The sequence below is a fragment of the Dendrobates tinctorius genome, unplaced genomic scaffold (assembly GCF_039654945.1).
Source record: "Dendrobates tinctorius isolate UK_male_01 unplaced genomic scaffold, ASM3965494v1 ptg000295l, whole genome shotgun sequence".
NCBI classification, from domain to species: Eukaryota; Metazoa; Chordata; class Amphibia; order Anura; family Dendrobatidae; genus Dendrobates; species Dendrobates tinctorius.
The window spans coordinates 1900749-1914053 of NW_027361962.1; the positions used below are offsets into that span (position 1 = coordinate 1900749).

General features: G+C 47.5%; 2 protein-coding genes across 2 annotated transcripts in view; one reads left to right on the top strand and one right to left on the bottom strand.

Moving 5' to 3' along the window:
- Nucleotides 1-4861: 4861 nt before the first annotated feature.
- On the bottom strand, nucleotides 4862-6646 carry LOC141073044 (uncharacterized). Its single transcript, XM_073560362.1, has 2 exons — nucleotides 6056-6646; nucleotides 4862-5951 (listed from the first exon to the last, which is right to left on the bottom strand). Exons 1-2 carry the CDS (start codon nucleotides 6271-6273, stop codon nucleotides 4895-4897), a joined length of 1275 nt encoding a protein of 424 aa, XP_073416463.1. The 5' UTR covers nucleotides 6274-6646; the 3' UTR covers nucleotides 4862-4894.
- Nucleotides 6647-8040: 1394 nt separating this feature from the next.
- Nucleotides 8041-13305, top strand: part of LOC141073051 (uncharacterized) — a 110024-nt gene continuing 104759 nt past the window's right edge. The window contains exon 1 of the mRNA XM_073560370.1: nucleotides 8041-8175. The gene's annotated coding sequence lies outside the window, so the exon portion shown is untranslated. The remainder of the gene's footprint in view (nucleotides 8176-13305) is intronic.

Consider the following 13305-nt stretch of genomic DNA (forward strand, 5'->3'; position numbering starts at 1 on the left):
CATGGTGGAACAAAATGGAGGATCTTTTACAGTGTAGGGCGGCACTGTGTTGCTTTTTTTCTTCATCTGGCATATCTGACGTAGTGTAAAAATTGCGGAAAAAGTGTGGAATATGCTCTAGAAGTGATCAGCTATAGATAACTGTCTTATTTTCTCCAGGGACAAGTCCTGGATGGAAAAAGTGATGGCGGTCTGTGCCAGATGAAGAAGAAAAGTGAAGATGAAGGACTTCAACTAGAGGCGTCAACGGTGAGTCAGTGTGTTACCTGTACACTTACACTATACACTCTATATTATATACAGAGCTCTTGTGTATAATGTCACTGGTCATCACTGTATTACCTGTACACCATAAACTAGATACAGAGATCCTGTGTATAATGTAACTGGTGATCCCTGTATTACCTGTGTACTATATACACGGTAGCTCTGTGCATAGTGTCAGTGAACAGGTGATCACCAATGATCACCAATGACACCAGCTCTGTATATGATTTATCGCGTACAGGTAATACAGAGATCAACACCTTCCGCATACACAGGAGCTTTGTACATAGTGTAATGTCACTGGTGATCACTGTATTACCTGTACACTGACACTATATACAGATCTCCTGTGTATAATGTCACTGGTGATCACTGTATTACCTGTACACTGACACTATATACAGATCTCCTGTGTATAATGTCACCGGTGATCCCTGTATTACCTGTACACTATATACAGATCTCCTGTGTATAATGTCACCGATGATCCCTGTATTACCTGTACACTATACACTATATACAGATCTCCTGTGTATAATGTCACTGGTGATCACTGTATTACCTGTGCACTGACACTATATACAGATCTCCTGTGTATAATGTCACCGGTGATCACTGTATTACCTGTGCACTGACACTATATACAGATCTCCTGTGTATAATGTCACCGGTGATCCCTGTATTACCTGTATACTGACACTATATACAGAGCTCCTGTGTATGATGTCACTGGTGATCAGTGTATTACCATTACACTATACACTATATACAGAGCTCCTGTGTATAATGTCACTGGTGATCACTGATTTACCTGTACACTATACACACTATATACGGAGCTCCTATGTATAATGTCACCTGTGGTAATATTTGTGTTATTAGTATTGTGTTTTTTAGTCATGATCATTATTGTAGTTGTGAGGGACGAGGGAGACTCCATTTTCGATTTATCAGTTCAGGCCTCATAGATTCAGGAGCTCTCCTCCACTCTGGAAATGTGGCCCCATCCCTTGGGAAAAGCATATGGATTCCCACCAGAGCAGGACTTTTACCATTTGGCCAGAGAATTAGAGCTAGGCCATGTGTTAATGAAGGCAGGGAGGAGAGTAACAGGAGAAAAAGGACCCCAAAATTTGTTGTTCAATTTCTACCGAGTTCACTTATACCCCATATGTGGTCAAAAACTATTTTTGAGGCACAGTGCAAAGCTCAGAAGGGAAGTAGCGCCAGATTACATTGCAGATTTTGCTGCTCTTGTTTGAGGGTGCCAGGTTTCACTGGCAGAGCCCCTGAGGTGCCAAAACAGCAGAGCAACCCCCCTAAGTGACCCCATTTTACAGACTACACCTCTCAATGAATTCATCTAGGGGTGCAGTGATTACATTGACACCACAGGTGTGTCACAGACTTTTATACCATTGAGCAGTGAAGAAAAATTAAAATATATATTTAGATACAGGGAAGATGTATATCTTTGTACCGTGTTAGCCAGTAGATAGAAAAATATTCAGGATTGAGAGTCCTCAGTAGTTGATACCTTTTAATGGCTAACTGAAAAGATGGTAACACATTGCAAGCTTTCGAGACTACTCAGGTCTCTTCATCAGGCTAGTCTAATACAAAATCTGAAGAGTCACATATTTATGCACAATACAGCCTAGAAAAAATGCAATAGATAAGACAAGTGACGTGAAGCAGAACTATCAATATGGGAGAGGGAGAAACATAAATATAAACATTGGACCAGATCATAGATAAGGAGTCCGGATGTTTTATGGTCCTCTGATTGGGGTCTAGTTCTGTGTTGTGATGCCCCCACACGGTTTTAAAAGGAAATTCCTTAATTGATGTAAAAAGACATAAATCCATGCGACACATTCATTCCAGCACTGAGAGTGTCAAAGTTCGTCATAAATTTGTACTCCCAAACTCGTCTCTCTCTCTGAGAATTGAAGTTACCTTTCAATACCAGTAATTTCATATCCACGCTGCTGTGATCAGGGATACAGAAATGTTTTGCCACAGGTAGATCCATTCTTCATTCGTCACACAATAAGAGAAAAAAGAATGGATCTACCTGTGGCAAAACATTTCTGTATCCCTGATCACAGCAGCGTGGATATGAAATTACTGGTATTGAAAGGTAACTTCAATTCTCAGAGAGAGAGACGAGTTTGGGAGTACAAATTTATGACGAACTTTGACACTCTCAGTGCTGGAATGAATGTGTCGCATGGATTTATGTCTTTTTACATCAATTAAGGAATTTCCTTTTAAAACCGTGTGGGGGCATCACAACACAGAACTAGACCCCAATCAGAGGACCATAAAACATCCGGACTCCTTATCTATGAACTGGTCCAATGTTTATATTTATGTTTCTCCCTCTCCCATATTGATAGTTCTGCTTCACGTCACTTGTCTTATCTATTGCATTTTTTCTAGGCTGTATTGTGCATAAATATGTGACTCTTCAGATTTTGTATTAGTCTAGCCTGATGAAGAGACCTGAGTAGTCTCGAAAGCTTGCAATGTGTTACCATCTTTTCAGTTAGCCATTAAAAGGTATCAACTACTGAGGACTCTCAATCCTGAATATTTTAATATATATTTATAAATTTGCACTGGAAAAGTGACTGTCCTGAGGGAGAAGTTGGTTTATCCAATGCTCAATGGACCATGATAGTTGCAGTATGTGGAACAGCAAAAATAAGTAGCGCTCGGCGCTGTGCAGACCCCCTGACAGATAGCACTCGGCGCTGTGCAGACCTCTGACAGATAGCGCTCGGCGCTGTGCAGACCCCCTGACAGATAGCGCTCGGCGCTGTGCAGATCCCTGACAGCGCTCGGCGCTGTGCAGACCCCTGACAGATAGCGCTTGGCGCTGTGCAGACCCCCTGACAGATAGCGCTCGGCGCTGTGCAGTCCCCTGACAGATGGCGCTCGGCGCTGCGTAGACCACTGACAGATAGCGCTCGGCGCTGTGCAAGCCCCATGACAGATGGCGCTCGGTGCTGTGCAGACCCCCGACAGATAGCGCTCGGAGCTGTGCAGAATCCTGACAGATAGCGCTAGGCACTGTGCAGACCTCTGACAGATAGCGCTCGGTGCTGTGCAGAACCCTGACAGATAGCGCTCGGAGCTGTGCAGAATCCTGACAGATAGCGCTCGGTGCTGTGCAGACCTCTGACAGATAGCGCTCGGAGCTGTGCAGAATCCTGACAGATAGCGCTCGGCGCTGTGCAGACCTCTGACAGATAGCGCTCGGTGCTGTGCAGACCCCCGACAGATAGCGCTCGGAGCTGTGCAGAATCCTGACAGATAGCGCTCGGCGCTGTGCAGACCCCTGACAGATAGCGCTCAGAGCTGTGCAGACCCCTGACAGATAGCGCTCGGCGCTGTGCAGACCCCTGACAGATAGCGCTCGGCGCTGTGCAAACTCCCTGACAGATAGCGCTCGGAGCTGTGCAGACCCCTGACAGATAGCGCTCGGAGCTGTGCAGACACCTGACAGATAGCGCTCGGAGCTGTGCAGACCCCTGACAGATAGCGCTCAGAGCTGTGCAGACCCCTGACAGATAGCGCTCGGCGCTGTGCAAACTCCCTGACAGATAGCGCTCGGAGCTGTGCAGACCCCTGACAGATAGCGCTCGGCGCTGTGCAAACTCCCTGACAGATAGCGCTCGGCGCTGCAGTCCTGACACAGGGAAGAACTCAAATTCAAAGAAGAAAAAAAAATAAACATTAGTTTTGCCAAAGCAAGTATACAGTAGGGAATAGGGACTGTAGGAACGATGGATGGGGCTCAGGGTGGGGGGGTAAGGACGTCCATGGCAGATCATAGTTGTCTTCCTAAGGCTACTTTCACACATCAGGTTTTCGGCGTCAGGCGCGATCCGGCGTCGTGCCGGAATGCCGGATCCGGCAAATGTTTTGTAAAACCTGATGTGCCGGATCCGGTTTTCTGCCGGATCCGTCTTGTTCTTGACAGACAAAACCGGATCCGTCTCATCCGGTTCATCCGTTTTTTCTATCCGTTTTTTTGACGGATTACGCCGGATCCGGTTTTTAAAATTGACCCTTGTGGCCCCTCAAGGCAGAGTACACTGGCAGGATGACAGAGTGTGAAAGATTTGTGCCCTAACCAAACTTGTGTACCTTCTGGACCAACAGTATATACCTTTGCCAACCAAAGTTGGCTATCTTGTCATGGTCTACTATTTTTAGCTTTAGGCCACAGTTGTGTACCTGGTTGTGTTTTATGCAAAGTATTTCACCTTTTAACAAAAGTTGTGTACATTGTTAGGAAATCACCAACAATAAACACAACTTTTTAGGTGAAATACTTTGCTTCAAACACAACCAGGAACACAACTGTGGCAAAAAGCTAAAATTTACCCACAGTTATACCTGGTTTTGAATACCTTTTTACCTTTGAAATACCCTGTATTTAACCTTTTTTTTAAACATAGTTCGCCGCAGAAAGAAAAGACAGACAACCATTGTGAAACGATAATTTAACTTTTATTTAAAATTTTTTTTTTTTTTGTAAAATGTTTTTAAAGTGCAAAAAACTTTTTAAATAAAGGTTTTAAACCCAATGGGCATTTTTATTAAAAAACACACATTACAATTCTGTGTATTGTGGGGTGGAAATACTGCTGGAGGGGCTGCGGGACACTTCGACACTGGGTGTGTGGAGAGAGGACTGGGATCGTGGTGGGGAAGGAACAGTTAGAGGTGAAGGTGTGGAAAAAACTACAGAATGGGTGGACATGTGGGAAGCAGAAGAGGTGGTGGGTGGTGGAGTGGAGGGTTGGGCAGGGACTGTAGGAGCAGATGATGTTGATGGAAAGTTGTATGGGGAAGGAGTTTGGTACGGGGAAGGAGTTTGGTACGGGGAAGGAGTTTGGTACGGGGCAGGTTGCTGGAAGTGGGGAGATGACTGGTACTGGGGAGGTTGCTGGTACTGGGGAGGTTGCTGGTACTGGGCAGGTTGCTGGTATGTAGTAGGAGGGGGAGGATGAAAAGTGGCTGGAGGGGGTGCAGATGTAACAGGAGGGGGAGGATGGAAAGTGGCTGGAGGGGGTGCAGGTGGAGGAACTACAGTGGTGGGAGGTGGAGGTTGGGAGGTAACTTGCTGGAGAGCACCGTGGCACGAATGCATTACATGCATCTGCTGGGCAGGAGAGAGCGTTTCCATGCGCTCCACAACAGACCTGAAAAAGGTGTGGTTTGGCGAAGATCTTGCTTCTGAATGCATGGTTTGCAGAAGTGTCTTCACCTCCAGAATGCTGGAGTTGATCTGCTGAAAGCCTGCGGAGATTTGCTCTGACAAGACTTTGAGACAGTTCTGGAAAGATGCATTCAGATGCAATAACTCTTGCACATAACTCTTTTCCCGACCCCTCTGCCGCTGCCGCCCAGTACCCGCAGGTGTACTAGAGGCGGCAGGGGCAGAAGGGTGGGGTAAAGGGAAAGCGATCTCCTCACCAGCAGCTTCATGTAATGTAGGCGGCCACGATGCTCCTGTGCTGGTGGATGGGACAGATGGGTCGAATGTGTGGGAAGGCAGGGAAGGTGCAGATGTACCGGGGCGGTCGAAGTGTCCCTCGGTGCCGGTCTCCTCAGGGATCGCCTCAGAAGGGTCCAATCGTGCAGGCTCCCGAGTGCTGCTCACCGTGCTGTGGAATAAAGAGAAAAAAAAACAATTAAAATACTGACATGGTATGGCCCTGGCTGAAAAAAAAAAGTTACATCTTTTTCACATGTGGTGTGTAATATTTACATTCTGGTGAGCATTGTTTCCCGGAGGAACGACAGGGCTTGTGCGTACTTGTACTTGCTCCTGCGTCCTCCAGATCCACTCGGGGCCCGCATCTCTTTATTGAACTCCTTCTTGAAACGATCCCTCACAGACCTCCACCGATTCACAATTCTGTTCCCTGAAACGAGAAAGGAGTGGTTAGTATACAACATCAGTGTTTCACAAACTCCAGTCCTCATGGTCCCCAGGGGTCATGTTTTCAGGATTTCCATAGTAAATAGAAATCCTGAACACATGATCCGTGGGGACCACGAGGACTGGAGTTCGGGAAACACTGGTTTACATCAAGCAACCGGTACTGTATATACTTACGCTCTTTAATCTGGTCCCGAGCTTCGAGGTCCTCCCAGCGGCCCACAAGGAGAGAACAGATTTCCTCCCAGAGTCGTCGGGTAATGATCAGGTCAGCGTGGCGGCGGTCAGCCATATTCCAGAGCGGCTCCCTTTCTCTGACGAGATCGATGAGGCGGTCCACATCAATCCCTCCATCCTCACCGTCAGAGTCGGGAGCACGCTGTGAAGGCTGTTAAAGAAAAAGACAAAAATAACATAATTAGCCTCCACAAAAGAAATGAAATAAAAAGTGCCAAAAAACAAAGCAAAAATATTTATACTTACACGCTGGTGACCGCCGCGTTGCTGTCGCCGACGACCCTGGGAGGCACTGCGAGGACCTCTTGGCCGAGCACCAGATTGGGAAGACTAGAGAAGAAAACAAAAAATGTTATGTCTTTGGATGTAGGCATTTGTTTGCTGTGTGTGGTCTGCAGAACATTGTTTTCTATGTGTTGTGTGTAGTGTGATGTTGTGTTTCTGCGTTTGATGCAAAAAACTTACGAATTGTGAGCCCACTCCAAGCGTCTGTCCACCCCTTCCTTCTTCTTCTGGGAGCTCCTCTTCATCTTGTGATTCCTGTTTTGAAATAAAAGGCAATGAATAGACATATATTACAGAGATGATGGATTTTGGAAATAAAAACTTACCGTCAAACGCTGACGATGCGAGGGAGGGCTCCCAGAAGAAGATGTGCTGTCCTGTTGATGGCCAGACTCCATGGCTGTGGGTATTGCTGCTGCCAGTGATGCCATTTCTGCTGCTGCTGCTGCTGCATCTCTTTGGCGGCTGTTGAATAAAGAGAAACAAAGGGCCAATGAATATCTTGATATTCCATGGCCCTAGTTTGGAGGAATGGGGGATTTGATAATTACCGTCTCTCATCTGCTTCTGGACTCCCCTCCCGTTCAGCATGCTGCTCCATTTGGGGTGTTGCTGATGGTGCTGCTGCTGCAGATGTCTGCTGCCTTCTCCTGCGCCTGGTTGCTGTCTTGGGTAGCATGTTGGGTGTGGCTGAGGGTCCCTTTGTCTTGCTTTTATATATCTCCTGTGGGCAGAGCTACTGAGCATGCTCAGACCAAAAAAACCGGATCCGGCGCATTGCGGCGCTCATAGGCTTTCATTGTGTGAAAAAGCCGGACGCACCGGATCCGGCGTGTCCGGCTTTTTCGCCGGAGACAAAAAACGTTACAGTAGACGTTTTTTCCAGACGCCGGATCGCGACACATTGCGACACATTGCCGGATCCGGCGAAAACCGGATGAAACGCATGGCCATCCGGCGCGATCCGGCGCAAATGCAAGTCAATGGGGGGGAAACCGGATCCGGCATTGCATTTCGCCGCATCCGGTTTCTGTCAAAAGCGCCGGATCGCGCCTGACGGCGAAAACCTGATGTGTGAAAGAGGCCTTATAGCATGTGCTCACATACTACACTGCGCTCTCTTCCTCTCCCAGCAGGATCTATGTTTTCTCTTCCTCCTTAATGGAGCTGAAATCTTGGAAGTGATCGGAGAGTCTCCTGAAGTGAGTGTCCCTCACAGCTGAGTATTTGGTGCAGTGTAGCAGGAATCCCCACAGCCTGCAGTCAGCAGTGGAGACAGGACCCTCACAGCTGCTCCCTCCCCTCTACAGCCTCACAGCTATCAGCCGGCGGGGTCACATGGGAGGGGCGGGGCTAAAGGGAGGGGCGGGGCCAGAGGCAGCCAGGAAGAAGGAACAAGAGAGATGGAAGACGAGAGAGAGGAGGTAAGAGAGAGAGACAGGAGGGAAGAGAGAGACAGGAGAGAAGAGAGAGAGACAGGAGAGAAGAGAGAGAGACAGGAGAGAAGAGAGAGAGACAGGAGAGAAGAGAGAGAGACAGGAGGGAAGAGAGAAACAGGAGAGAAGAGAGAGACAGGAGGGAAGAGAGAGACAGGAGGGAAGAGAGAGAGAGACAGGAGGGAAGAGAGAGAGAGACAGGAGGGAAGAGAGAGAGAGACAGGAGGGAAGAGAGAGAGACAGGAGGGTAGAGAGAAACAGGAGGGAATAGAGAGAGAGACAGGAGGGAAGAGACAGCAGGGACAAGAGAGCGACACAAGATGATACAGTGAGGGACACTCACTTCAAGAGACTGTCTAATCTCCTCCCAGACTTCACCTCCATGGAGGGGGATCAGAACCTGCAGATAATACTGGGGAAGAGGAAGGTGCAGCGGCCATAGCAGCGGAATATGTCAGTGCCTGCCACAGACTAAGAGGAGACTGATATGTCATGGACTCCTGTACCCCACCCCGGACATGCCACTATCCTGTAACAGGAGCCTGATGTATCCTGGACCTCTATATGCCCCCTACCCGTCCCCCTATTTTTACCATTTGCTTTGGCAATGCTAATATGTGCTTAGCCCTGCCAATAACGCTCATTTGAAATTGAGAGACAGGAGAAAAGAGAGAGAGAGACAGGAGGGAAGAGAGAGAGACAGGAGGGAAGAGAGCGACAGAAGATGTGGGAGACAGGATGGAAGAGAGGGAAGAGAGAGATGGAAGGAAAGAGAGACGGGAGGGAAGAGAAAGAGACAGGAGAAAAGAGAGATGGGAGGAAAGAGAGAGAGACAGGAGGGAAGAGAGATGGAAGGTAAGAGAGAGACAGAAGCAAAGAGACAGGAGATAAGAGAGAGACAGGAGGTAAATCTCTGAATGTCGGTGGGATTGTGCTCTGTGATTTCACATCTATTACATTTATGGTTTTTGACCGCACGATGCAGAATTATGTGAGCAGCAGTTTTTTTCCAACATGTTGACCGTCTCTTTGCACTTAGGTTTTATTCTGTTGCTGTGTATAATCACTGTGTTATCTGTGGTGTTACATGGGACTGCACGTGACATCCACTACATTATCTGTACTCAGAGCTATCACTGGGTTATCTATCTGTGCGGTCACGTACCGAGTAGACGTCCTTGGCTTCGCTTATTAGAATTGCATTGCGTGACGCCAGATACATTTAGTCAGCACAGGTGCCCAAACTTTTGCATTGGCCAATTTTCCTTTTTTTAATTTTTAAAATGTAAAGGATGAATATATATATTTTTGCCTAAAATGCAATAGAAATGTGTCACCTGTAACTTTAGTTTTTTTTAGTGACCATTTCATCTTCAACTAGCTTAACTGTTCACAATAACAGTAATTTTAACCAGGGGTGCCCAAACTTATACATGCCACTGTATATATACTGATCTATGTCATGTATAGGTTGTATTGTGTATAATATTTAGGTGTCATTTACCTGTTTGTAATTCTGCACTGACAAGCTGAATCCTTAAGGTGTGTAATATCGCCAATGATAGGATTTTGCTCTGCTTGCCGGATCAAGCAGTCATCACGTGATCGCTCACATGTTATTTGCAGACTTGTGGTCTTTTGGCGAATGATGTCTCCTGCTTCTCACATTAGTTTAGTTTTCAATTGAGAGAAGCCGGAGGAGACGCACTATTTGGTTATATTACACACCTTTAGGATTCGGCGTGTCAATGTGCAGAAATATACACGCAGGGGAACCTGTGAGTCTGGGAGAGCAGAGTGGGGAGAAGCTGCAGGGGACCGACCTCTTGGACTAGTCATCCTGGTCACATGGACCCAGACTTATTTTCAATTGTTTTGTTTCTGTGGTCTCCATGGAGACTCTCGGCTCCAAGATGGTCGCGGTTTCCTTCAGTGAGGTGGCAAAGAAAAAAGGCAAAAAAACAATGCTTTATCATCATACCACCGAACAAAAAGTGGAATAACACGCAATCAAAAAGACGGATATAAATAAACTTGGTACCGCTGAAAACGTCATCTTGTCCCGCAAAAAACAAGCTGCCATATAGCTCCATCACTGGAAAAATAAAAAAGTTATATGTAAAGCAGCGGTGTCCACGCTGTGCAGTGATGAGGCAGTGACACAAGCAAGTTCAAAACAAAGCGTGTTTAATGTCCAAAAACTCACACAGTGCACAGCACGCTGTATCCTCCGGATCGCAGCCGGGGAAACAAAAAGACAGGGCTAGTTGCCGTGAGTGACCGCACCGCCGTGTATGCTGGGGGTGCCAGACCTTTTGGCTTCGCTTGGCCCTGTGTTGCCTCACTCAGGGAGTGCTCTGCAGACCAACTGCTCTGTCTGCTTGCAAGACCAAAACTGACACACCCAAACTCTTCCTGCAGGGTGTTTTTTTCCTTCAATCCAATCTGTGGCCATGTGGCCTTATAAGATCTGGGCTGGAGGAAACAGACCGGACCCAACTACCTTCCTGCAGTCCGTTTAAAAAATAAAAGCCCATACCGGGTTTTCCTGAACAAGCTCCTTGGTCAAAATAACTTCACCAGGTTCAAACTCACTTTTAGGGTGTGTGCAGACGCTGCGGAATCCGCTGCGGATTAATCCGCACGGATTTTGCAAAAACCGCAGATAAACCGCAGGTCAAAAGACCTGCGGATTATCTGCGGTTTGGTCCTGCGGATTCACCATCTCCACAATGGTGGAGATAGGAACCCGCTGCGGATTCCGCAGAAAGAATCGACATGTCACTTCTTTCTGCGGTTTCAAAACCGCAGCAAATCCGCGCGGATTTTTCCGCAACGTCTACACAGCGGGTTTTTTTTTTACCATTCATTTGAATGGTACTGTACACCGCAGCTAAAACTGCTGCGGGTCCGCAGCGGCCAAAACCGCTGCGGAAATGCAGTGGAATCCGCAGCGTGTGCACATGCCCTTATTCTGCCTTGTGACTCACAGGCACACTGCTGTGACCACAAGGCACTCCAGCAGATCGAATATGCTCCTGAGCACATCCTGGGGGACACATAGCGATCCTCACATATGACTCCGGTCACTGCCTCACATATAACTCTCAGAATAAAGCGATGCAAAAATAATTATTTTTTCTATAAAATAGTTTTCATTGTATAAAAGCGACAAAACATTAAAAAAAAGATATAAATGACGTATCGCTGTAATCGTACCGACCCGAAGAATAAAGCTGCTTTATCAATTTTACCACACATGGTACGGTATAGCCCCCCCCCAAAAAAAAAAAAAGAAATTCATGAGCTGCTGGTTTTTGTTCATTCTGCCTCTCAAAAATCGGAATAAAAAGCACTCAAAAAATGTCATGTGCCCGAAAATGGTACGAATAAAAACGTCAACTCGTCCCACAAAAAAAAGACCTTATTATTAATGGACAATGACGGACTAGAGCAGAGGCGAGAGGACCCTGTCCTTGCGGACTTACATTCTACGGGATAGTGGGGAAGAGACAGAAGGTCGGGGGTGCAGCAGCTCGGGCGGTGGTGAGGCGGCCAGATTGGTCATTGCAGGCTGTAAGCTTTCCTGATTAGATGGGTTTTCAGGTTCCGTTTGAAGGATCTGAGGGTGGTGGATAATCGGACGTGTTGAGGCATGGAATTCCAGAGGATGGGCGATATTCTGGGCCAAAATATGGAAAAATTATAGCTCTCAAAATGTGGTGCTGCAAAAACTATTTTTTGCATTAAAAAGCGTCTTTAAATGTGTCACAGCTGCGAAACATAAAATCCCGCTGTGAGGTAGCGCTGTCATTTAAGTAGGGGATTCTCGCAAGGCAGCGAACAAGTCACATCCGGCACAGGTTTTCCAACAAAACATAGCAGTCCATGCGGTTTATTATGCAGTATAAACCATCACAGCAACAGACAGTTCATTTCAGTTCATTCGCCAGCATAGCGTCCATTACAGAGTTTCCCTCTGTTAGCAATGTCCAGCATACACAGGCTCTTCAGCCTCATCATTATCTCACCCACGTCAGGGTTTCCTCATGGCTGTTGCTGCACGCTGCAGACATCCACTCTCTCCTCTGGGACTCTCAGACGCTGGCAGCCATTACACACAGCCTGTCCACAAGCTGTTACCCAGGAGACAACTCTCCTCACGGGACCTTCCGCTCTGGACCAACCAGGTCCCTGCATTCACCCCTTGTGACTCACCCTGGCTACATTATATCGTTCATAGCCACGCCCACTGGGTCACATGAATCTGACCTCATCACAGGTCCTTCAGGCATTTTCACACTCTTTACAACCGTGCTTTAAACACACCCCCTGGGTGGGTTTATAGGTAACCAGGCCCCCCCAACTCTCTAGTTACCTGGAGACTTCTCCCTCACATATTAACGCAGCACCTCAGCAATGTCCTTGCTGATCACACGTACATACCGTATATACTCGTGTATAAGCCGAGATTTTCAGCCCATTTTTTTGGGCTGAAAGTCCCCCTCCCGGCTTATACATGAGTCATATACCGGGGGTCGGCAGGGGAAGGGGGAGCGGGGGTGTCAGATCATACTCACCCTTCTCTGCAGCTCCCCTGCTTGTTACATGTTGTTAGCGCTGCTCTCTTCCTGCTTCAGCTGTCAAATGGCACCCGCTCATTAAATATGCGCATATTTAATGAACGGGTACCACGTGACCGCTGAACCAGGAAGAGAGCAGCGCCGACAACATGTAACAAGCAGGGGAGCTGCAGAGACAAGCGCCAGGACCCGGTGAGTATGAACGGGGGGTTGGGAGGCATATTCACCTGTCCCTGCACTCTGTTGTCTTGCGTCCTCTGCAGTGACATTCAGGTCAGAGAGCGCTATCGCTCTCTGCCTGCACAGTCACTGCAGAGCGCAAGGCTGATGAGCAGGGGACAGCGACGGAGGTGAGTATACAGGCTTTTTGTTTTTTTTTGTAAGGGAGTCAGGGGCAGCAGCAGCATAACAGGGGCCACTCACTGTGCAGCATAACTGGGGCCACTCACTGTGCAGCATAACTGGGGCCACTCACTGTGCAGCATAACAGGGGCCACTCACTGTGCATCATAACTGGGGCCACTCACTGTGCATC

Coding starts and splice junctions, on each gene's coding strand:
- LOC141073044 (XM_073560362.1), bottom strand. CDS start 6,273: ATGAGGACTGGAGTTTGTGAAACACTGATGTTGTATACTAACCACTCC. Junction 5,952..6,055: donor GAAACAATGCTCACCAGAAT/GTAAATATTACA, acceptor TTTATTCCACAG/CACGGTGAGCAGCACTCGGG.